This window comes from Montipora foliosa, chromosome 12 (assembly GCF_036669935.1).
Source record: "Montipora foliosa isolate CH-2021 chromosome 12, ASM3666993v2, whole genome shotgun sequence".
NCBI lineage: Eukaryota > Metazoa > Cnidaria > Anthozoa > Scleractinia > Acroporidae > Montipora > Montipora foliosa.
The window spans coordinates 27,107,775-27,132,774 of NC_090880.1; the positions used below are offsets into that span (position 1 = coordinate 27,107,775).

Consider the following 25,000-nt stretch of genomic DNA (forward strand, 5'->3'; position numbering starts at 1 on the left):
AGAATTTTACCTTGCATTCGAGCGCTAGAGCAAAAGGACGAAGTTCGTAATGTTATTAGTCGCGATGGTCTCTGCGTTGGTAAACCTCTGGGGGGAAAAACTGTGCACTGAGAAGGAAAACGACGGGTAAACATCTTTGCAAGGGCAGAATGATAATTCCTTCTGCGAAGATGGCTTATGTTGCTCCTGTTGAATGAGGAAATCGTCAGTTTGTTTCATTGGAATCATTTAAAAGTGAGAAAAAAGCTTAAGTTCTTTTCATGCCCGCATCCCACTCATTCGGCAACTTGGATAAGTCACTTACCTGCCCTCCAACCTCATATTTTACAACACTAGTTACTTTTACAAGAGCGAGGCAATAAAATAAAGAAAATAAGTCTTAATTTTAAGAGATGATCGCAAAAAGTTTTGAAACTAAGTATAAATTTGACTCCAATGCTACTTGATGTTTCCCTTTTACTTGGAGTTTGGTAGTGGTCCATCGTTGAAAATATTTTTCCAGTATTTTCCCTGCAGCTGGCTGGTAACTGTAATTTTTTTCTCCAGCTTTGTCGATCACCTTGTAGAGCCTTGCTGGGATGAGGGTGGGGAGACATGAGAATCATGATAATGAAATAAGAAACCATTCACCTGCATGTGTTTGGAAAATACTGATTTCACTTTTGCATGCATTGCACCAGCAAAAATCCAGCCTAAATTTTGCACTGTGTGTAAAGATACTGAGAGAGGAATGTAATCATACATGCAGCAAGACTAGAGGCATTCTGCTTCATACTATAACATTTTATTATGCACAACTGATCCAGTTTCACTACCCAATGATAGACCCACAATGGCTCTATCTGATTCCTTTTCAACAACAACAACCACAACAACTACTATGGTATGTGTTACCACAAAACACAATATACAGTAACTCAAATATCTCTCTAATTTTATTGTTGTAAGTACCGTATATTCATTATTAAGACTATTACAAGTAGGAGCATTCTCAGAAGTTAATATCCAAACCCATGCTCAGCAAGAGAAAGACTACAATAACATACAGCTGTATTAATGAAAGTAAGACAGTTTACTTGAATTAAAAAACTAAATTATATTTGCTTGTTCAAACACTGACTTAGAAGGTGTGGCAAGTAAATAATTATCGTCCCTTTTCTAGACAATTTTGAAGAGCTGTTTGGAAACCATCTTGTATTAATCACTGACATGCTCACATCTGTGATGTTTAATTTGCAGTAATACTGTTGTCATCATGCAGGAACTCATGCAGGAAAAAATGAGAGATGAATAACAACCCTGGCTTTTTTCATCACAAAACCAATAAAATATTCAATGCTGAAATCCTCATCACAATCTCTGAAAACAATCTGGAATGTTGCTTGCCATGCATGGTTTGACCAGATCAGCACACACACACCAGGAAGAGTTTTAGACTTAAGCACTGGAATAAGAATAAATGACATGTTTAAGAAACAACAGGAAACTGATCATAAGTAAAACAATAATATTATTATCACTTGGTCATTTTCATGCACAGATGTCACTTAAGATACTTGAAAAAAACATGGAAATCTGTGCCCTATTTGTAAAGATCCCTTTATAAAAAAACTAAACAGCTTAACTGACTCCCTTAATAAGAGGTTTTGTCGAACAATGCAGATAAAAACAGTTGCTCACATCTTGAAAGTAATGACAGTCAAAATGACAGCCAGCCAGATATCAACACTTTCCACAAGATTTCTTCAGGTCAGATGACTGGGACAATGAAATCAACAGAAATCTAGAGATCAATAACCTAGTGTGTCCTGCAAAGCAACACGGAGCTGGAAAAGAGAGAGCACCAACATCTACCACACAAACCATTGCTCTTGCTGTGGAGAACCAGGTCACAGAAAAATCCATGGCTCTCATATCACATGTCAGAGGTTAAAACTTCTGTTTTGTCAAAACCCTCCGCCTTTTAAGAGGAATTGCCCTTAGGCGAAAAACAGTAAACGAAAAATGTCATCAGTTTAAAATTTACAACTTTTAGGTCTTCAACGGTGTGACCAAAACACGAGCAAACATGGTTTGGCAAAGATAACTTCCATGGAAACGACATAAACAAATAAATATTTCATGCCTAAAATAAGCTTACCTCTTTTGACGTTCTCGTTGGAAACAACTCGGAACTACTGTTTAGTTTTTCTGTCGAGTCCCTGTTGAGCGTGAGATCTTGATCATCTTAAAAGATCCAATAGAACTTTTCCTTCACCGCCGAATAAACTCAAAAACAAAGAGCTCAAAAGCTCGAATCAAATGTATCAAATGTGTTCGAAGCGGAGCATGCGCACTCATTTTGCCGCGGTGTCGATATGGGACAATTATTCTATTTTTAGAACAAATTGCGCCATCGCGTGCGCGACACGCACGTACATTGCTGCGAGGATTTTCGCGGATGTCGCGCAGGGAAAATGGCGGGCGATATTACCTTCGTGAATGAGGCAGATATAGGATTTCTCTCAGCAGTATCGCTTCCAAATTTAAGCCAAGCCCTCCTTGACAACTTCCTTGACCTTGACAGTGAACATGAAAGTGAGGATGATTCAGAAGACGAGTGGAGTGACTTTTCCGACCTATCGAGTGGAAATGATTCGTCGGACATGTCTGGGGAGGAATCGCCTAGCAGAGGACAGAAAGATGTAAGGAGGAAAAAGGTACCAAAAGCCAGAAACAAACAGGGGAATGAGTCCAGTAAAGAGAAAAGGAAAAAGAGTTCTGGAAAATACCTTTCTAACGACGACGTAAAAAGGCTGGAGGAGACTCTTAAGTCTTACGTTTTGAGTGCACAAACACATTGCGAAAATGAATTAAGAAATGAAAAATCATTGTCAATATTTCCAGTTCGCAAGCAAATGGTGTCCACCCTACTCAATAGCGACACGATCAGGGTAATGTTTGTGAAGCTTTGTCGGGATATTTACTCCAAAATAATTAAAGCTTTCACCGAAATATCCAGCGCTAAGGTGAAAAACAGTGACAAAAGGGCTTCGTTTTCAGTTATTTGTTCCCAATTGTTGTTGACGGTGGAGGAATCAGAAGTCTGGAGAAACATGAAAAAGATAATTGTCACCACCATTCAGTTGCAGGAGAACGAAACAGACGAAGTCAACTTTCATGCTGCCGTTGTTCTTAACACCATCTACTGGGCACTTTACGAAAATTTTCACAGCGCAGTCATGCAAATTAAGATTGACACTGACAAACGGAAAACCCAAACAAATGCAAGTGAAGGCGCGGACACTGTTGTCGATTCCGACTTTGTGGACGTTGCTAGAGTATCTGGGGCGGCGCTGCACAAACTACGGAAAGGAAGAGAAAAGATTGTTAATGGGCGGAAAGGAGCCAGGAGAGTTTCAGAAGCGACAAAGGAAAATTATGCAGCCGAAGTTAAAATTATGTCTGAAATGGTCTGTTCTGCAGAGGAGAAAACATCTTTGCCATTGGGTCTAAAAAGGTTGGACGAGGGAAAGTTGACTTTCTTCAATAGTAAGTTTACTGTTGTTTTGTTAACGTTAGATAAAAGAATAAGAGAAATGTTGACTGAAAAAAATCTGAAGAGATATCCAAAAAACCTTATGAAGCTGACAAAACAATCGGTTGCTTTAGACGAGGAGCTACAAGAGTTATTTTTGGCAGCATCAAAAAGGGCATGCACAGCACCATTTGAAGAGATTAGGGCTTGCTCCATATGGCAAGAGCTAGTAAAGAGAATATGTAATACCAGATTTAAGGAATTCTATAGTGCTCAAGAAGAGAAAAAACTGATTCAGGAGGGCAAAGTCGTTTCAGCCGACCAAAGCTTGAGGGACAAGCTGAAAACTTACAGTGTCGATAAGCGTACTTAATTAATTAAGGATGCTTAATAATATGATCTTACAAACTTAATTACGCTTTCTTCTAGGCAGCAGACCAGTTCAAGTGGTCTCTTTGTGATAGTTTATACTTAGGGCAACGTCAGCTTGCCTTATATAATATGACAAGTCTCGTTTTTACTGAAAAACAATAGTAAGTAATATAACAAAAGAATAACCGAAGTGACAGCTTGAAGAGGTCTTTGATCTTTTTATTGAGAGCTGTACTCAGCTTATCAGGTACATTGGTACTCCAACTCAGTAACTGTTAGAGCTGCAGAAAAATTAACCAAAAAAATGTGTCTGAGTGATAGAATAATGTTATTTTGAACTTGAAACTTGCACTCAATATATTGTATGAATTCAATGAAAGACCCATCAAAGGACTGCATGTCTTTATAGCACAAAGACATAATTAATATCTATAGTTCTCAGGTATGGCTCAAGTTTTGTAAGTTACATGCACACCAGTACATACCATTTTAAATATGTAATAAATAAATAAAGGATCAAGAAAAGTTTTTAATATGTGCAGTCAAATGACTTTAAAAGACTATTTATAACAATTAATATATTTTGGTGTCACATTTTCTTGTTCCTATGTAAATGGTGACCAATGACTAATGCCAAAGTGCAGCCAGCTTAAAAAAGACACAGCATTTCATTAAAAAATTAAAATTCCAGGCTGAAATGAGATTTTATGACAAGAATTGTTATCTACTAACAAAATGAAATGCTTGGAGGAGAAATCAATTTACTTCAACTTCAGCCACACAACAGTTTTTAACTGTACTGAATGTACTTTTTTTCTGAAATGACAGAGGCACATTATCTGTTGTACTCCACCCAAGTGATTTGGGCATACTGTATCGAGGTGCTGTAAAACTTCTGGTATGTCTTGGCTAGCCACAATATTAACTCGTTTTCTTTGGATGGTAGGGAATGGGAAAGTATACACCCATACTGTAAATGCCTGTGGCTATCAAAAATTGCACATGCCCCATTTTCCCAAACTAAAATTACTACTGTCCTCCCAACAGACACAAAGATGCCAACTGATTTCTGTTTCATGCTTGCCCGTTCCCTGACATTTGAAATGACATCCTGGAAGTTATTACCAGTAATAAAAAAATCTTTGGGATCCTCATAAGAAAGGAGGTGTAGATCATCTCCAACAGAGCTGAATGCATCTTCTACATCAAGCCCACCAACTCCTGCAGCAGAAAAGCATTCATCAAAGATTTTATTGCCCCCAGAAATACTTGAAACCACATGACCAAACCACCCCTCTTCAAGAACTTTCTTTGGTTCACCAATCAACCCAGAGGAGAACTTAAAACCCATTACAAGGGCTATTAGGGTGCATGCAGAGCTACCTTGCCTACCCTGAAAAGTGCTTTGAGAAATTTGGGAGGGAAAAATAAATTCTTTAACACCCTGATAACCATAAGGAACAAAATGTGCCATGATTTCAATGTAAGGCTGTTGATAAACAGTGTTCAATGTGGACACATTTGTAGGGCCAGATATAAGGACCTCTTGGTCCCTGTAGCCCTTCTGATCATGACTTGTGGCTCTAGCAGTGACCTTCAGCTCCTGTCTCAACTGAACCCTTCCAAGAGATGACCCATAATTCCCTGCACTTAGAGAACCATGGGCATGGAACTTGAGTGTGCCAAACAGGGATTCAAGGCGACTTATTGAGAGCCGCAATGGAGACAAAGAGTATCCAGGAAAATTATCAAAGAAGTATGACGAGAACTGTTTAAATCCAAAGACCATGACTCTTTGAAGGTCAAATGTCTAGAGGGAGAGAAAAGGCAAGCTAAATAAGAAATGCCATTTATTTAAAGGAGCAGTGTCACAAGGATTTTGCTGTTTTAGGTCAATTCTGTGCTTATAAAATCATTACTTTGGGTCTTTAATCATTAAACAAAATGCTTCTGTAAAGCTACAACGAATACATCAACGGAATTTTATCAGAGAGGGCTAACCATAATAAATTTCTTGAGGATTTTTGGAACATGCAGCATCAAAACCTGAAAAAATTGGCAATTTTTTTCAAGTTTCAATCTATTTCAATCCATGCCATCCATAGCGACAGGCGACAAGAAACAGTTTCAGTACATTCAAATAGCCTTTAATAACAAAACTAGATCATTCATTAGTTTTGAAATTCAATCAATGCGAAGACACCTGGCTTTTTGTAAAGTTGCCAAGTAGCGTGACAATGCCCCTTAAAGGGCTTAGTAAACAACTAATCCTAACTCACATTCAAATATATGAATTTCAATAATAATAATTATAATGATAATGTACTATAACTTTTATTTATATTTATAACATAGATAGGACCCTGCGCGCGCTCTCTGATTGGTCAAAAACCTATGTTTTATCAGAGTATAAAACATCGAAAAAGCGTGTTTTATCGTTTTGCGCGCGTAAAATCTATATCATAAAGCAAATGAAGAAGCCTAAGCCGTGTATTACACTGTGATAAAACACTCCAGTCATTTGAGAACACTCGAGAAATGTAGAAAACACTTGCCTGCGGCTCGTGCTTTCCACATTTCCCTCGTGTTCTCAAATGCCTGTCGTGTTTTATCACAGTGTAATACACGGCTTAGGCTTCTTTATTTGTTAAATAATTCATCAAATCTTTTCACTCGCACGCAATTGGTTTAAACACGTCACTTGACCGAATATCACCCAGCTAAAACTGGGGGATATCCGAGAATATCCCCCAATTGTCAAAACAACTCGCGTTGCGAAAAATATTTGAAGGATAATAAACATGAAAGCCTCCATTTGGGGCGAAAATATTCTCGGGTATTTGTCCTTGGACATTATCCGTTCCTCGAAGCTCATAGTTTTCCTCAAGCTGTGCTCTCCGAAAGCTGTTCGCTTCTCGGAGCAGATAATGTCCGCGGACAAATATCCTAGAATATTTTCGCCCCAAATGGAGGCTACTGTTTATATATACTATTGCCCCATCAAAGGGAACACTTGTCTTCCCTCCAAGGACCAGGAGGGATGTAGTTTGATCTTTTAAATGCACATTTAAAAAATAGTAAACAAGATAATGTTAAAGTGCCTATAACCCCAAAATATTTTTTTTCGCTTAAATAAATCTTTGCACCTGTTCGAAACAAACTGCACCTTTTAACTTTTTTATAGGCTGTAAAAGTTACGAAATCTAGCCATCATCTGTTGCATGACCGAGCTAGTAAGGGGTATGGGTCTATTCCTGGGTTGACGTCACAGACTGATTTACATCGTATTAAGTCTTTGTAAACATGCATGCAAATAAGTTTGTGACATCAACCCAGGAATAGACCCATACCCCTTACTTGCTCGGTCGTGTTACAGATGATGGTCAGATTTCGTAACTTTTACAGCCTGTAAAAAGTCAAGATTAGGGCTAAAAAGGTGCAAAAAGGCGCAATGCTTTTCAAACAGGTGCAAAGAGTTATTTAAGCGAAAAAAATATTTTGGGGTTATAGGCACTTTAATAAACAAGTTAATCTTTATTCAGCAATACCTGCCATGCTAAAAACTTTGCTGCACGTGCTCGTTTGGAGTTGTCAACATACTCTGCAAAGATTAAAAGGAAAACTTAGATGTAACCCAGTTTGTCACCCCAAAAAGTTAGGCGTGAGGAATCAGATCAAGGGGAAAATTATTGTAAATATACATACACTGTAAAAGTAATTATTATATACCACACAGGTGAATAGTACTTTTCAAGCATGCTGATTGGCTAGCTTGGAGGTGATTAACCAAGTACTATTCACCTCTGAGCAGCCGAAGAAAAACAAAATGGCTTTTGTTGGTAAATTATCGCAAATAAAGTTACTCTTTGGGCTGCTAGTTATTCAGCTTGTGTGCCATTGCTATGACAACAGTTATGCTGCTGTTCCTGTTTCAATTAAGACTAAAATTTCCAGATCATCTTAAAGAAGGATAATTCACTGCCAATAATCTTACTGGGGAGAGGTAAGAAAAAATGCATGTAAACCATGTGTGAATCTCTGAGAAAGACCCTCTGTCCCAGTTTAAAAAGTTGGAAATGGAGATATTTGTTTTCCCCAGACAGAGACTGGATCCAAGAGCACTGCCATGGCAACAACATAGCAGGTGTCATTCTGTTTTGCTTGTGATGTGCATTTCTATTGATAAGTTTGAAGATCACTGCTCCAATATTTCTAGAGATATTCTTGATTCAGTATTTTGTTGTTCAAGTGGAGCTATTTATGACATGATCACTTTCCTCATTGGCATGATTAATACAAAAACATGAATATCTCTAAAATGAAAAAAGATATTCCAAATTATAAGGGAAATTCCATTCTTCTTTACTTTGAAAATCATTTCAAATAAGCAGCAATTATTTTGTACTGCATGGGCACTTTAAAGGCTTCACCAATCCAATAACAGTTTTGAGTTACTGAATGGATCTGAAAGTAACAGTTTAATTTACACTAACAACAACATAAAACTGTATATGCAATAACAAAAGGGGTCAGACGAAACTGCATATTGAGCTAGGTTTTTTAACTTTGTCAAATTTAACTCAGTTCATACTCCATGTTTCAACAATACAGCAAAAAACGCTTAAAATTTAAATAGGTTATATTACTTCATGATCTGCAATGAGCCCTATAATGATTCAAATAACATCATTGATGATTGCCATGTATATGCATGTAGATGTACCAAACATTAAGGAAGATATAGTAAAACTTAAATACAGATACACCAATATGGCTGTTATGATAAGCAAAGGGAATACCCTCTATTCACCTTTGTCTCATCAAACAAGAGTTCTCCAACTCCCAGTGGCTCTGGTCTTCCACTAAGGACTGCAGTGGTTTTAAATTGATTAAACAAAGTGAGTTGCTCGATGATTCTTTCTTCATGGATACCTTCCTCTACTGTTCTCTTTGCCATTACCCTCTCCAAGGATCTCCTGCATGGAAGCTGGAGAATGTCCAGCTTCTTGAGGTCATCAAACAGGACCGGGCAGCGTGCATAAATAGCAAGAGCCACTCGCCAAGTCGCCTGAGTCCAACGATTAGATCGATGTCCATATCCTTTAATAGAACGTGTATAGAACAGTTTTAAGCTGAGTGTCGTAAAACCAAAATCAAACCAGTTTACTTACCAATTAGACTTCTCAGCTAACCTCAAATTGTGGTATAACCAAAACCAAAGCAATTGCCTGATTACTAAATCAACACATCTAAATATCTGGGTAATACAGGATTTCAAAATTTAATGCAAGAATAGTTTGTAACAGAATCCCTTGTGATCATGAGATGGATTGGGCCTAGAAGAAAAAGCATTGTACATACATGTCTGTAGAGTAACTAAAAGCATTTCTTATTGATAAAATTATTAGTGTTCTTGAACACCTGAGAGGACTTCCATATAAAACGGAGAGGGAAGTATGTAAGAAATTGTGACTAAACCCTTGAAGGGGACCAGTGGCCTGGCCCAAGCTATTTAACCCTCTTGAAAGATACAACACATTTAAAAAGTACAGAAATTATTTATATTTTCTCCTCTTTTCCTCTGACATTCGCCCGAACACCCTAAGTGAGAAATACAAAGCCCTATGCAGGGGAAGAGAGGAGGGGGGCGAGGGTGGTGGTCTGGAACAGTGAAGTTTATAAAACACACCAGGGATGATCAGATATATTTGTGCCAAAGTGTGAACTTTTCTCTTCCCGTATCCTTCACACAGCCCCTTAAGTTATTTGGTTACTGATTATCACGCAAAATTACTGATAATTCCTCTTACTTAATTTCTTATCATCTTCTGACCAATTTACAATTTTGCATTTCGGAGTATCCTGAAGCATGTAGATCAAATTACACACCTTCTAAAACTTACCGTTTTTTGCCTGATCTTTTCGGAAATTCACTTTGTCCGAATCCCATATCTCACGCAAGACTTGCCCTGCACCGGGTCGTAAACTATCAGCTTCTGCCACACATTTTTCAAATTCCTTTCTTCCCATGGGTGTAGATTCAACTCGCTCCATCAATTTGTCCAAGTCAGAGCTATGTGTATCAGACATTAAAACAGAGAACTTCTTTCTGTACCGTTTGACCTGCTTTGTCATGTTTTTCCTTGATTGCCGCATATTTTTCAATCGCTTACTTTGGCTCTTTGGACTGAGGCAAGAGAAGCGAACTTTGGATGACACAGATTGTCTGCTCCTTACGTCTTTTTCAGTCAGAGACTTCTTTTGGTTTAAGCGTTCTGACAGTTTTTGTTCTGTTTTGTAGCAACATCGACACTTTCTTCCACTCTCACAATGGGCATTTTTTATCAATCGCGCGCAATTTCTTGACAAAACTCTGTGCCAAGGAAGGGTCTGTTCTTCTACTTCTGAGGACAGATAATCCTGCTGGCCAGTTATCCTAGTGTCCACTCCAGGACAAGGACGATTCTCGACGACTTCGTTTATTGCATTTCTCAGTTGTCCCGGCTGATTAATATTAATTGTGCCCCTTCTTACGAGCTCAAAGTGGTACACAAACAAACGATATTCACCATTTGCATCAACAACGAGTCTCACGTCGTCAAAAGGCACGTCGTCAGAGAGAGAGGCTTTCCGTTTCTTGACGACAACCACGGATGGCTTTCCACTTCTTTCCACAACCTCGACACGAGCCTCTACTCTGGGATCCTGGAGATCTGACGCGATGGCTTCAAGAGATCTTAATTCGTTGCTCTTGGCAAGAATGTGTTCACGAAGGTTAAGCTTACCAACCTGCACATAATTGAAGTATATTGGGTGTTAATTAATTTATTTTAGTCCAGAAAGCCCGGGAAAGAGCGTGAAAACCGATGCCGTGAATTAAACTAAAAGCAACAAATTTAATTAATCGACTTGCGTACCACGTACCTGAAAGGGTTTCTCACTGTTCGTGTCATCCCAGAGTGTCTTAAACACCGTTTTCACTCTCTTTTGTTGTGTGGCTGAGCTGACTTCTTCCAAATTTAAATCATTTGCTCTTTTAACAGAGCTATCGACTTCCATATCAATTTATTCACAGCTGTTATCCCCTGGCATCACTGTACAAAATCGCAACTTTCGCCCGCCATTTTATTATCACGCCATTTGATTACGCAAGAGGACAACATCCACGCGAGAACCCACGAATTGTGCGTGAGTCCGCGCAGATATATGACGTCAGGATGGCGCAATTTGTTCTAAAAATAGAAAAATTGTCCCATATCATGGTTCCGCGCGGATCCCAATACTTACGGTCTCCATCCCCGATTATGGCTCCTGTCCACAATCAAAATAATAATAATAATATTAATAATAATAATAATAATAATAATAATAATAATAATTGGTCTGGGCATCCAGACGTTTGTTCTGCCATATAATAATAATAATAATAATAATAATAATAATAATAACAAGAAGAAGAAGAAGAAGAAGGAGCTCGAAGACCAGACATGTCTTCGTTAATAAACAAGCAAAGGAGGCCATGATCATTGACGTCGCCATTCCAGGAGATGCGGGAGTAAAAGACAAAGAACTGGAGAAAATAGAGAAGTACCAACTTCTTAGGGAAGAAATAAGAAAGTCATGGAAGCTGAAGAAAGTGACTGCCGTGCCAGTTGTGATCGGAGCATTAGGGGCTTTATCTGATAAGTTTGACAAAAACATTGAAAAAATTGGCACCACCATCAAACTTGAAGTGATCCAGAAAACTGCTCTGTTGGGAACGGCTAGACTCCTAGGAATTGTTTTGGCCCTTCAGGGAATCAGGAGAGGACTCCCTTGGGAACTTTAGGAACTTGTTGTTACTCGCTCTCAAGGGAAATAATTGACCAGGGCAGGAGCACCTGTTAGGCCCGTGATTTTACATAATTATAAAAATAAAAATAATAATAATAATAATAATAGTACAAATAAATAATAATAATAATAATTAAAAAAACATGGAAAAAGAAAATTTCAAGTCAAAGAAAAAAAAAGCCAATATCTTTCGCATTTATCATAATCCATCATGACGTCCAATAATAAGTGCTCTAATCCTGAAGTCTCGCTAATTCCTTATCGATTTCAAAGTCACTATCAGTATTATCAGAAACCTACAAGGGTTGAAACGTGTAACGCGCGTTCATAGCTTCCGAATATTCAGTGCGAACTGATTGTTGAATGTTTCAGTGCTAAGTACCATATTTGGAAACCCCTCGTTCTTGTTGTTCCAAATATGGTACTTAGCAAATTGAATATTCAGAAACACAAGGGGCCGTTACACTTTTCAACCCTTATGGGTTTCTGGTATTATTCAACGGAACTCTTCGCGTACAACGTGAGCTAAGGCACAGTAGTGCAGACCTCAGGAGGACGAATGAGAGTATGAGACTTTGGCGTGAATCCACGACGTTGTAGTGCAGTAGTCCTCACCCTCCTTGGTTGACAATAATAATAATAATAATAATAATAATAATAATAATAATAATAATAATAATAATAATAATCATAATCATAATCATAATCATAATCATAATCATAATCATAATCATAATCATAATCATAATCATAATAGTCTTTCTTCCTCCAAAGATTTAAATACGAATCTTAAGTTACAAATTTCTACGTTTGATAAAACTACTCTAAAGAAAATCATGTTTAAAAATCAAGCGATTGAAGAAAGAATTTTTAAAGCGCTCATTGTGTACTTTAGGACAATTATAATGATCGGGATAAAGATAATGATGGAAAATGACGATGACTATTTTAACTGAATCCCAATTTAATTTTCTTTTTCCTCTCTCTCTAGTCTTCTTCCATGCATTCCAAACTACTTTTCAAGGATCGTCACACAGGCAAAGTTTGAACCAAATTAATTATTTTCGTATTACTGAAATGCTACTGGCTAGTTATAAAATTTGGTGAATGGCTGAATCAGCTTTCCCTCGTTTTGCTGATGAAGAAGACATGATAATTAAAACAAATGAAAACTGCCAGCGAAAATAAAAATGCTAGAAAAAGTACAAATTTTTGCTATTTTTTCAACACTTTGAAAACAATTCGTGAAATAATCCTTAACTTGTTCCCACAGGTTACCTGTATATAGTAACAGTAATTTCAATCTAAATTAGTTGCTGTAACAATCTCTCATGCGGGATAAGTAAGATACAGATCTCTTTTTTGTAGTATGCATAATCCTTGGCTATAAGGTTTTTGCCTGATATATCGAGTCGAAGTTTGAACTGAATGAATTGAAAGTTATAGTCCATTGGTACAACCATACAGCTCAACTCTCATGGATGTGTGATTATGCCATGACATTACAGAAAAGCGAACATATCTGCTCGTAATTAAGGGCACCAACTTGTGCGAGACGATTGTTCCAATGTCTGAATTTCCCTTAAAAACCTGGAAAAAAAATAACAATGTCGCAATTATGTTGCAGTGGTGCTCTGCTAATTTGTTATATGTCAGTCTTTTGGTAGATTCTGACGTCACAGTGAACTACCATATATCCGTGGTCGAGCAGTAAAGGTAAACTCATATAAGTAAAGAACCGTTTAAGTGCCGCTGTGACCAAAAAATCAATGGAGTAACTGCAGAATACCCTGCCATTTTGAAGCTGCACCTCTGAAAAGGCTGGATACGCGGTTACGCAGCCGAAAGTACCACCCCTCCCCAAGTAAACTTCTAACTATATTGTGAAGTGGATACGCGGATACGCGGATACGCAGTCGAAAATACCACCCCTCCCCAAGTAAACTTCTACGTATATTGTGAAGTGGATACGCGGATACGCGGATACGCGGATACGCAGTCGAAAATACCACCCCTCCCCGAGTAAACTTCTAGGTATATTGTGAAGTGGATACGCGGATACGCGGATACGTAGTCGAAAATACCACTCCTCCCCAAGTAAAGTTCTAGGTATATTGTGAAGTGGATAAGGGGATACGCGGATACGCTGTCGAAAGTACCACCCCTCCCCGAGTAAACTTCTAAGTAGTATGTTGTGAAGTGGATACGCGGATACGCGGATACGCAGTCGAAAATACCACCCCTCCCCAAGTAAACTTCTAAATATATTGTGAGAACCAAACCGCAAAATTTCGCGAGAGTGCTTAGGCCTAATCACTGAAACGAGCACTTAGGCTTAATCAGTAAACGAGTGCTTTCTTCTTCATCCGATGTCGTGAAAAAGTGTAGTTAACTGAAGCGTAAAATGAAAGCTAAAATTCTACGAGAGTGCTTAGGCCTAATCACTGAAACGTGGAGTATTTTCCACTGCGTATCCGCGTATCCGCGTATCTATGCATATACGACAGAGCATTTTGAAGTATGTTACACAAAGTTGGTATCCAGTCCCCATGTGTGATGTCCGCGTATTCACGTATCCGGGTATCCATGTTTTCCACTGCGTATCCGCGTATCCACTTCACAGTATAGTTAGAAGTTTACCTGGGGAATGGTGGTACTTTCGACTGCGTATCCGCGTATCCAGCCTCTTCAGAGGTGCAGCTTCAAAATGGCAGGGTATTCTGCAGTTAAGCCAAATCAATTCTTATTTTCTTTGGATTTCAAATCTATGTTAACTAGACACTAAGCGACCAAAGTTTTAAGCCTTGATTTAAAAAGATGCCTGTTTATTTTAACTGGAATTTTCCAATTTAATGGTCCGCTATTACTAACTTCAAGATATTGAAAGAGCTGGTCTCAAGGAGAAAATGACGTCAAGGCTCACTAGTTTAAAATGCAATGCGTGTGTACGCCGCAGAATTAATATACAGCACGGGAATTTTGGGCTTTCAGACTTTTAAACTCGCGTTTTGCATATATGACAGGCTGCATTCACACGCTGAAATTTTAAGCTAATGAGCCTTTGACGCCACTTCTTCCTGGATTCAACCCTCTGAGGTCCAATCGGTTTGTTTTGAATGTGAGTAATGGCGGACCGTGAAATCCAAAAGTTACACTCAAAATTAACGGCATTTGGAGAAAAATCAAAGCTCAAAATTTGAAGGAAAAAAGGAATTGATTTTTTTATTACAGGGGCACTTTCACCACTTTCGCTTGCTTGCTTTTTCGCTCTTACGTCTGTTGATCACTAAACCTTACAAAAGAACTGAGAGTATTTTTCGTCATTTACAGGTAAGGATAAAATATTGGATTGAACTGAATTTGAAAAACTTGGCCATCTTTTTCTCAAATGCGGTTAAGAAATTGCCACCTATGCACAGCTACTTCGAAAACCCATTATTTAAAGTGAGAGGGAAAAGAAATGTGGCCAAGAAAAATACGCAGTATAGGGGGTCACTGTTCTGCGAAAGGTGATTAGGTTATAGCTTAACAGCTGCCTCCCTCCCTCTCCCCCCCCCCCTTCCCCTCTGCCCCTCCTTCATTCTGGTAGCTCATCCAGCGATGTATTCGTCATGGGTTGTGGATATACCTTAGACTGCCGGAGTTGTTAGAAATGTTGTAAGTGTGAGCTACGGTTCTTAGTTTATCATTTAAACGCTTTTACGACCTAGAAACAGCGAAACCTCCATAATAATGGTCCCTTTTTTTGTCTACTCTATTTTAAGCTTTCATCCCACTAGCAGTGTTTTCCTGTATAAGTTATTTACTTCTCTACTATTGGTCTTGAGAATGTCGTTCTTAAATAACATTTACCTTTTCAGAACCATCCCTTCGATACACATTCCAGTTTGTTCCGTCCAAGCTCAACAGAATTTTGTATGAAGATACCCACTGAAGATGATAATCACTAGGCCTCCCCTGTGTTGCTATTTTTGTCACTACTGTCTCCTTGCCAAGGTCAATTTGCAACCACTGTCCAATGTCATTTGTTCCTGCCGACCAAGAGCCAGTATTTTGACTTTTTGCCGCATTGTTGAGCCTGGCTTGCCAGGGTTCATGATTTGCGACTCCGTGCCATGTTGAAGAAGCCGCCACCGCTGAGTTCGGTATTGCCCTACTTTCCATTCCAAGGGGATGACTGCGGCATTCTGTGGTCAAAGTGATAACGAATTTTGAGCCCTCACGTTATTCTTGAGTAGGAAAGGTGTGTGTGCATGAACCTGATTACTTGAAAGCAATCGCTGGAACTCGAGCTCAAATAAAAGAAGCCTTAAACATCCTATGGGAAAACCGTTCCCTTAATCAACAACTTCGACATGTTAACTTAAGCCAATTTCCGCAATTTGCACTCTTTACACATTTTTGAAATGTTTCAATTGTACTCATTAACATAATGTCTGATATTTATATTCAGGTTTTCATCTCATGTAACTCTTACACTGAAGAAATGTCTGCAAGATTGAAAATCGCTGTTTTATATTTAAAAGTTAATGTGTCTCTCTTGTTCTCTATAGACCTTTAGGTAAAATACAAAACAATTAATAAATCGCAACTTTTTTTGATGAAAATGGTCTTGTAGGTTTCATTGACTTAAATTAGCCTCATGACTCTTAACAATATGGTGTCGAGTTCAAATTGTTACTGCACTCCACTTCAGCTCATTACACAGCCTGTCGATTATAATGTCCATTTTGCCAGTCGTTTAACTTTAAATCTCGGGAATTGCATTTCTCGCTTTCTGATTGGCTCACTCAATCTCGGTTATCAGCTCATATACCGTAAAAAATAGCCATATATGGAAACTGATTGCGTCGATCGTTTCACGGTAAACACGGAGACAATATTCTGTCCTTTCATAGGTCAAACAGTTCCGAACTTAATGAAAATGTAATAAAACAATTATTCCATGCGAGCTTATTGGATATGAGACTGGTTATAGCCCATAGCGTTGTTTTCTTTGACGTTGCCTACGTAGACCTTAAAGTGCTTATTACTTCATTTTTGGGCATGACATACCTTCGCAAATCAGGGACGGTGTGCATATCAAATCCATACCACAATCGAGCTGAGTTTTGCAAGGTATAGATCGGAGAGTGCTTATCAGGTAGTTTGAATAAAGCTCACGTCTCATGTCTTCTGGGTGAGACGCATGCGTCTTGTCATTCAGTTCACAGCTTTTGTCCACGCGATAAAAGTTGCTGCTTTTACATCCGGGATATGCCATGCAACGCACGATACAATCTTCTATTTTGTCTGCGGTCTCTGTCTTGATGGTGTGGTTTCGAAGAACTTGTCCCTGCACGGAGTAAGTTGCTGTGCAAGAACTCGCAAATTCTGACCTCAACACCAAGTAAATGAGTAGAGATTTCACGCTAAAACTCATTCCTGTGTCGACAAAGAACAATTTAAAATTTTCACAGTTGTAGAGTATTTTATTACAGCGCGCTAGTGAGTTTGATTCAGATTCATAAAGCTTAGGCCCTTAGTCACAAGGCGCTTGAGCAGACAACGTCATATCAATATAAATCGCGAAAGTTCTGAGCAGGCAAGTAAAGTATGTAACAACTAATTAGGATTGATAATGGTATGTTTGAAGGAGATACAAATTCTTGATATTTATGGAAGGAGTTACTTTTTAAAGAACATCCAATGCTTCGCCGCTGGCTCTTTGAAACACGAGAATTTGGCAGCATAACTTGAATTGATCAAAGTAAACTCAAATTTAAACTCCATGGCAAATTCAACATTCATTATGCGGCGGCTGCAGCCTGGAATGATTTAGATGAGAACATAAAACAGCTTCCCCCAACCCAAAATTTATAAAAGAACAACTGAAACTCAACCTTTACAGGGCTACTCATAAATTATTGAGTATTTCATACAGTGAACAAATTCTCCATAGTTTTTACTGGCTCTGTTTTCCCCTTGCTTTTTATTTATTACCGTTGAATTATTTTTGTTTTTTCTTCCATTCATTTTCGATTATCAACTCTTTATTGCCAACTTCAATCAATTCAATTATTAATTTAAATTATGTTGCTCAGCAAGATTAGCTTGTTAATTATTCTGAGTAACTGTTACCCTTGCTGTTCTCCATATTTATATATAATATTTATAACTTTTGCGCTGTTTACTGAATATGCGGGAAAAGCAAATCTTATCAAGTATTATTGAAATCCAAAAGGAAAATTGGGGGTAGCCACGCATTTTTCGAAGATAATTAATCAACAATATTTGTAAAAAGCTTTAAAATGTAAAGCAATGTATGCCGTTCTTTGCCAAAACGAAGCATAATTATCTCTGAAAAATTTATGGCTGCCCCCAATTTTCTTTTTGGATGCCGAGAGAACTTGCTAAGTTCTGCTTTCTCCGCATAGTTTTGAACAGCCCAAAAAATATTCCTGTATTAATAAGCACCGCCGATAGGAAATCCGAGAATCTCGAGATGCGCAGAACGTATGCGCAATAACAATAGTAAGCACGGTCCTTAATTTGATATGATTTCATTTGTGCACGAGCCCACAAGCTATCCAGCTTTAAACATAACATAACGCCGTTGTTATGCAGAGTACCGGAAAAAATGTGCTAAAATGCTTGCTGCACCTGCAGCAAGATTATTTTTCCACCTTCAACGAATCATATAATTGTTCTATGGCGTTATCGTTGTCGTAGCTGTCGTCTTTTCTTAAACTGCTAATAATATAATTGTAAGTTAGAATACGGATCAAAGTCCAAGTTGCTAAGGTTTTATGGTCTTGAGCCGTTTCTGGTAAAGATGGCCTCAAGATTACTTAGGAACCGGTTAACCTTCTTTCATTTAGTGTATTGAATTTAGTCTAATGAATCCGAGGGGGGTGTTTGTTCCTTTAAAGATTTGCTTGTGTTCCCTTGTTCCCGAAAGTACTTCCAAAATTGTTCTCAGCTTTTTGATCCCTGAAGTGGCTTAAGTTCCCTTAGATATTTTGTCTTTGATCCCCTGTTCCTTAGTTTAAATTTTAGCTATGTTCTCTTGTTCCCCCATGGGAGAACTTCAAAATTGGACTTCTTCAGAAGGTGCTACTTGAGGGAATTCTCCGCGCTTAAAATATGTTCATCGAAAGCTCTTTCTATAATCGATTAAACTTCCTCTATTGAAGATGAGCTTGTGGATGCGAGCTTTGTTGGTCAGTAATAAATACCACAAGACATCGCCACCGTGTGCGTTGTCAAGAAACTGTCCATTAGCATTCGTAAAGGACAAACATGCCTTTAATTTGTGCTTGATAATCTAAAATCTATGAGCTCAGTTTAGTGTTCCAAAAACTGCAACTGACAGAAATCTCATTGCTTGATTCTTGAAATGATATTCATGGGGAAATACGGCTACCCTAAATGTTCAGGCATATCCCCTCTGACAAAGTTATTTTATTTCGTAAGTGTCCGTATAAATTTCACTCGTTTGCAATGCTTGATAATGGTTTTATGACCAGACTCCAAAAAGTTGCAAAATGAAGAGTTTTAATTAACGTTTAATTTCGTGTATTAACCGTTAATTACTTGGTGCCGAAATTGAAAAACTCAGCCAATTGATTCACAACCAAATGATCTTTGGGTATAGCCCGGCTAGTTCAACAAACTTCTGTTGTGGTGAGACTGCAGAACTCATCACATTTTCGTGTTACAAAATGAAAACGGGGGAAAAAGTGTAAATGGGTTTAAGCGGATTGTTACTTGATTGATTAGAAGGGATGACGAAAATACACTATTGATGAAACTTCTCTTTCTGAAAATGTGACGAGCCCTATCTTTTATGGTGCTTCCCGAAAAAAAAAACATTATCACCTAGGAAGTAAAAGTAAAGTCTCTGCTTACGAGCCAGAAGGTTTCTGTAGCATGAAGCGACTAGGAGTATTTATACTCCCCCCTGGATGGGATGCTAGTCCATCGCAGGGTTACCCCCAGTATTACGCCGGTACCCATTTATACACCTGGGTGAAGAGAGGCACCGTCCAAAGAGAATGGCACTTTAATATTTCATTTTAAAAGTGTCAAACCAGTGTCATTAGATTTGAAGCCGGAGGTTGTTAGAGAAAACGTTTTGGGGGAACAGAAATCGACTCTAACACTCTTGGTTGACTCTTCTTTATTCCTCGAATGTGCCTCTGTAACAACAGCAAGCGCTAACAACTAACAACTTACTCCCAAGTACTATTAAAGCATTTTTTATACCTACCTGTCAAGCTCGTGCCCATCATTTGTCATGAAACATGTGCCGACATTAACATATTCTTTCTTTAAGTACGATCTACAGTGAAACCTCTATTAGCCAGCCCAGTGGCCGCTTAATAGAGTTTCGTCAGAAATTAGCATAATCCTCAGTAGAAACGTCACCTTATTCTGAAACAAACACCTTTAGAGGCTTGTGACAACTTTTACACAAGAGACAGCTCTAATACCGAACAAAAATACAGTAAGAAGGATCGATTTAGAAAACGTATTAAGAATAAAAAGTGTTGTTACTTTTTATTCTTAAAAATACAGTACAGTTAGAAAAAACAAATTCTCCTGAAAATGTTGAGATAAGGTTCTCCCAACTTAGTAGTGTAAACCGGGCTTAAATTAATTGGAAAGTCCATGACCTTGCACAATCTTTTGTTTTGCGCTCATACACTATGCATGAATACGGAATTAACACGTTTCTATTGTTTACTACCTCAGTACGGAGTAAACAACTATTGTGCTTTGTGCGCGGTCAAGTCAAAAAAGAGAACAAAAACCTCACGCACTCACGCTCTGATGTTTAAACTGTGTTAATGAGGCACCTGCCTCATTTTTTTTTTCGCTAGAAAACCTACAATTACTGAGTTCAACACGTACCGGCTCTAATCATGGCAGTTTGTAATAGCAGGTCCCAAAAGTGAATTTTCAAGAAATTGACCAAGTTGTTGGGGTCCGGTTATCTGGAGCTTTTTACTGGGTTGCCAGTATGGCAAACCCAGTAGGAAAATGGGTAGATTTCCGTTTTCTTTTTTTTAGTATTTTTTTTCGTGTCGGTAAAAGTCTTGCCTGTCACTCCCCTGGTAAGTGGTGTCTTTGTGCATTGAGCCTTCTGAGCGTATTTTCTTAGGATCGAGAGGGTAATGGAACTGCGTAGATTTCTCTGGTGGACACAGTAGAATCATTAACCTATTGTAGCCTGCAATGGCGTCGAAAGTCATGTAACGCGAATGGCGTTTTAGTGGATCCTTAAACAAAATATACCCTTATGGAGCTCAATAATGGAAAGTCAGTTGGATAAACTAGGCAGGCGGTGAAAACCAACACCTGGAATCTCAAAAGCGACGAGTAATGGACTTCGACAACAATCTGTCGCCCGTCGAGCAGTGAATCAAAGTGAGCTGCATTTCTAAAATAATATTTACCAAGTGTGCTGTTATGTAGAAAACTGAAACCAAATGGAAAATTCTCTGGTAACTTATGGGTTCAACAAAGACAGAGAACGAATCGAACACCTTAAGTGGATCTGTGATCAAATAGGAAAGGGTTTTTGCCTCTAATAGCAAATATGTTGTTTGTTTCAAAAAATTGTTCGCTGGAAAAGGTGGCCTTTATGAATTCATCATGTTTTATGATATGTGTGCTGGATAGTTTTTATGGCAATAGTAAAGCATTTTCTTGTTACTCAAAGAAATGTTTCTCAGGAAAGGGTTTGAACCTGAAGTACATGGTAATTTGACACGATTGACTTTCTTGTCTTCACGCACGCAATGAAATAAGAAGAGGTTTTCGCCTCTAAGAGCAAATATGTTGTTTGTTTCAAAAAATTGTTCGCTGGAAAAGGTGGCCTTTATGAATTCATCATGTTTTATAATATGCGAGCTTAACTGGATAGTTTTTATGGCAATAGTAAAGCATTTTCGTGTCAAAATGAGGTTAGCGTTTTTTCTGTTGTGCTAACTTAATTAAATATAAATATACATTCTGCCTCGTGAGTTTGTTATTCTCGTTAACCAGCAATGGAAAGTCATTGCAACGCGAATGGCGTTTTAGTGCATCTTATGTTGTTTGTTTCAATAAAATGTTTCGCTGGAAAAGGATTCTGTGATATTTTTTGCCTTTGTGAATTATAATATCATGTTGTGTATTGAATTTTCGAGCTTAAGGTTGAAACGTGATACGGGAGGATATTTTTAGTATTGCTGTGTAAGCAGGAAAGGTTTCATGAAAATAAACAGGTCTGTTGGAAGCGTGCTTGAGTTTCAACAAAATGAGCCCCAAAATCAGCAAAAAATTGTGACGCCGGTGAATAATAAAGTAGCTGCTATTTCCAAAATGATGGAATTACCTGGTGATAAATAACCTCGTCTTGGAGAGTAAATTTTTGACTTTGCAGAAACAATGGTGGGCGATTGTGATCTTTGTTTTGAATTCGCTCATTTATTGTCAAATTTTATAACACTTGACAGAAAAAGAAACTTACTAAAACCCGGTATCTTGCCATCACTTGACACAGATGCTTCACTGTTTGGCAAGTAAACATGCCGCGGTAACTTAGTCACGGCGCCCGCTGAATTCCGGCCATGTCACTTTCGATTTTGCGATTTATTTGAATGTTGCAAAAATCTCCCAAAATGTTTGTCGCTAATCGTAACTGTTTATATTCTATATTCTCGGTTCAAAATTAATGTTGTTTTCATGTCGTAAATATTTTATTCTCGATCGACCGTCCCGGAAACTTCCTTCTGCTCTTTCTAAAAACTGTGTATCAATAGTTATTTGCTTTTGCATCAATATTTGTTTTGCATAAAGCAAGCTAACAAAATCTGTACCTTGCTGAGGTCGCATTTGTTAGCGTTAATAGTATTTTCGGTCAGATGCTTCTGTTTAAGGAGGAGTTTATTGTTTTGGTCTCCCATCCTGACACTAACCCCGCTGAACAGGGTTAACTTCAGTGAACTTTAGTTTTACAAAGCTGTCAGATGCTCAGAGGGTACACTTGTGGTGAAAAGAAGTTGTGAGGGAACTTGAAAATTATCAACATGTCAGCCCAGAAGCCAAAGTTTCTCGCTTCTCTTTTATTTGTTATTCTTCAGAGACTGGAATGCTGTATTTCAATACCACACAATTCAGTGCCTTCTGATTTTCTGTAACACGTACCACAGGCAACCCAGTGTATGCTTCACGGAAGCATCTCGTTTTTAATAGATTAGATAATATTTCCACGGAATTTCCGGTTAAAAACTTTCAAGTTTATCCTAAGGAAGTATTCGTTTCAACTTTCACGCTTTGCTTTTGATAAAGAAGCTGTCATGGTAGTTAGGCCATCCCCAAGTTTTTTTTCTCCGTTTAGTATAGCGTCGTTGGCATAAAAAAAACGACGTTTTAAAACCATTTTTATGTCCCATAGGAGTTTCGGTGGTTGATCCTTTTTCCTACGTTGTCTTAATGTTGCAACAAAATTCACCAACTTTTCCGCCATATTGATTTTCGGTTCACGTCTTGTTGTTTTCCTGGCTCCACAGCTATGATGCTGGGGTACCAGGCCTCCGATTCTGAGACTGCTTATAATTTTTTTTAGGTTTCTTTTTTTCAATCCGACCGACCAACCCAATATCAGGAAAAGCATTTGATGCATTTTTGTATATTCTACATTATATCTATTTAATACTTATTTCATTATATTTCTATAATAGGTCCACATCAGCGTAACAGCTGCTACGTTCTTTAACCTGCTTTAACAAAAAGAGTTTGACTTGGCTTGATTTGACTTGAATGACTCCATCGTCAAAACAACAAATTACGGGCCGGATATATGTATTCTTGGAACAACACTTGTTTTACACCAAAACTACAGAGAATGAGCTAATTAATGCTTTCTCGATCAAAAAGAATACATGTACGCTGTCTACCATAAACAACATCTGAGCCTGTCTTCACGTGTACGGTTCGTACCAGAGTAAATGTCGGCGCCAATTCAATCCTCGCCTGGCGATTATTTATATACATGCACTTTCCTGGTAGACAGAAGGTTTTATTTTTCAACGAGGTTCTCACCCTAACAACCATTCCTACATTTTTGCTAATGCCGTAGGTAATCGTATCAATATCTCCATACCTGTTATAATTTCTGCACTTCCAAAAAACTTTTATTCCCTGACACTTGCGTTTGGTCAGTAAGCCCACCTGAGTCTGTTGCCACCTTCCTCTGACAAATGCGGCTTAAATACCTATTTTATATTCCATAACATCCATACTTGGTGTTTACGTAGCTATGCGGAATTTGTTCCTACCTGCAGAACGAATTTATCTTTAACCGCAAAAAAGCTGGTGCCTCCAGGGTAAAAATAATGCGAGATGTCACTCTCGCGCAGAATTAAATCGACTCCCTTTGTCATTTACCCCTAGAAGACCTGGAACTTCAATGCTTTTCTGGGAACACTCGAAGGCTAACGAATATATACTTTTGAGAGAGAGCTATCTATACACCTTAATTAAAGCAACAGATGTGGCAAAGTACTTTAAACACTGAATCTCAGCTGAGATGCATTTTTCAAAAAATAACTTGGCTTGATAAACGGTATCTCATTTTCGACTTTTCAATGAGGGGCGAAATCAACAGCGCGTTTGATATAAATTAGGTTTGTGTTGCCATCTGTGAATAGCGGTTCGACGTTCCCCGTTCTTCGTTCTATCAAGGAGCTCGGGAAAAGAAAAGGCAACGAAGGCCAAAAACAGCTAAGCAATGGTAATGCATGCGATAACCGATTCCATCATGTTTGCATTTTGTGATATTGAGGACTTCAAGCACGCTACAACTGGATTGAAGTGAAGTGAATAGAAAGCGTTCACGGAAAGATCTTTCACAAGTCTGCATTGTCGTAACAAACAAGCAAAGATTACCGGGTACAGCTTTAAGGCTGATAAACTTATAAATGACTTAAGTGCAATTAATTGGAAAGAGGTTTCTGATAATTGCGATGTGAATAAATCATTCTCTCATTTTTTATTTATTTTATTTTTATAAAACCATTAATCGTGTAGATAACAAACATACACCCCTCAGGGATGTTTGTGTGCGAAAATTGGAAATGCCGTGAAAGAACAGCTAGCTGTGCTGTTCCCAACACAGCTTACCACATTTGTTGTGTGAAGCTGCCACGTAAAGGGGTGTCTAAAACACCCGTCTGGAATGAAAAGTACAGCATGCTGATGAGACCCAGCGAGGCTGAAACAGCTGTCCATGGTTGCTAATTGACCGGA

General features: G+C 38.3%; 3 protein-coding genes across 6 annotated transcripts; 1 reads left to right on the forward strand and 2 right to left on the reverse strand.

Annotated features, from left to right (window-relative positions):
* The first annotated feature begins 2,456 nt into the window (after positions 1–2,456).
* Positions 2,457–3,890, forward strand: LOC137980378 (uncharacterized). The gene is made up of 2 exons (XM_068827810.1): positions 2,457–2,699; positions 3,126–3,890. The coding sequence occupies exons 1-2, from the start codon at positions 2,457–2,459 to the stop codon at positions 3,888–3,890; spliced, it is 1,008 nt and encodes a 335-aa protein (XP_068683911.1).
* Positions 3,891–4,063: 173 nt separating this feature from the next.
* Positions 4,064–12,054, reverse strand: LOC137980376 (uncharacterized). Of its 4 annotated transcripts, XR_011118506.1 has the most exons (6): positions 10,814–12,054; positions 9,793–10,678; positions 8,700–8,989; positions 7,438–7,490; positions 5,015–5,110; positions 4,064–4,170 (listed from the first exon to the last, which is right to left on the reverse strand). XR_011118506.1 is itself a non-coding variant. In XM_068827806.1 (5 exons), exons 1-4 carry the CDS (start codon positions 10,946–10,948, stop codon positions 7,446–7,448), a joined length of 1,356 nt encoding a protein of 451 aa, XP_068683907.1. In that variant the 5' UTR covers positions 10,949–12,054; the 3' UTR covers positions 4,974–5,110; positions 7,438–7,445. The 4 variants fall into 4 exon arrangements, 3 of the variants coding, with proteins under 3 accessions (XP_068683910.1, XP_068683907.1, XP_068683909.1); XM_068827806.1 differs by lacking the exon at positions 4,064–4,170 and having other exon boundaries at positions 4,974–5,110; XM_068827808.1 differs by lacking the exons at positions 4,064–4,170; positions 5,015–5,110 and adding an exon at positions 5,566–5,699.
* Positions 12,055–12,588: 534 nt separating this feature from the next.
* Positions 12,589–23,957, reverse strand: LOC137980383 (lactadherin-like). Its single transcript, XM_068827819.1, has 4 exons — positions 23,856–23,957; positions 16,778–17,146; positions 15,575–15,909; positions 12,589–13,312 (listed from the first exon to the last, which is right to left on the reverse strand). The coding sequence occupies exons 2-4, from the start codon at positions 17,142–17,144 to the stop codon at positions 13,163–13,165; spliced, it is 852 nt and encodes a 283-aa protein (XP_068683920.1). The 5' UTR covers positions 17,145–17,146; positions 23,856–23,957; the 3' UTR covers positions 12,589–13,162.
* Positions 23,958–25,000: the final 1,043 nt, after the last annotated feature.

What these genes read in the sequence shown, in the direction of transcription:
- LOC137980383 (XM_068827819.1), bottom strand. Translation starts at nt 17,144, where the DNA reads ATGAGTTTTAGCGTGAAATCTCTACTCATTTACTTGGTGTTGAGGTCA. An exon ending in ACCGTCCCTGATTTGCGAAG is followed by an intron (nt 15,910 to 16,777) that starts GTATGTCATGCC and finishes CTTTGACCACAG; the next exon opens with AATGCCGCAGTCATCCCCTT. An exon ending in GAAGGGATGGTTCTGAAAAG is followed by an intron (nt 13,313 to 15,574) that starts GTAAATGTTATT and finishes TTTTTTTTCCAG; the next exon opens with GTTTTTAAGGGAAATTCAGA.
- LOC137980376 (XM_068827806.1), bottom strand. Translation starts at nt 10,948, where the DNA reads ATGGAAGTCGATAGCTCTGTTAAAAGAGCAAATGATTTAAATTTGGAA. An exon ending in ACAGTGAGAAACCCTTTCAG is followed by an intron (nt 10,679 to 10,813) that starts GTACGTGGTACG and finishes AATTATGTGCAG; the next exon opens with GTTGGTAAGCTTAACCTTCG. An exon ending in TCTTGTTTGATGAGACAAAG is followed by an intron (nt 7,491 to 8,699) that starts GTGAATAGAGGG and finishes TAATCTTTGCAG; the next exon opens with AGTATGTTGACAACTCCAAA.
- LOC137980378 (XM_068827810.1), top strand. Translation starts at nt 2,457, where the DNA reads ATGGCGGGCGATATTACCTTCGTGAATGAGGCAGATATAGGATTTCTC. An exon ending in AAGATGTAAGGAGGAAAAAG is followed by an intron (nt 2,700 to 3,125) that starts GTACCAAAAGCC and finishes ACCACCATTCAG; the next exon opens with TTGCAGGAGAACGAAACAGA.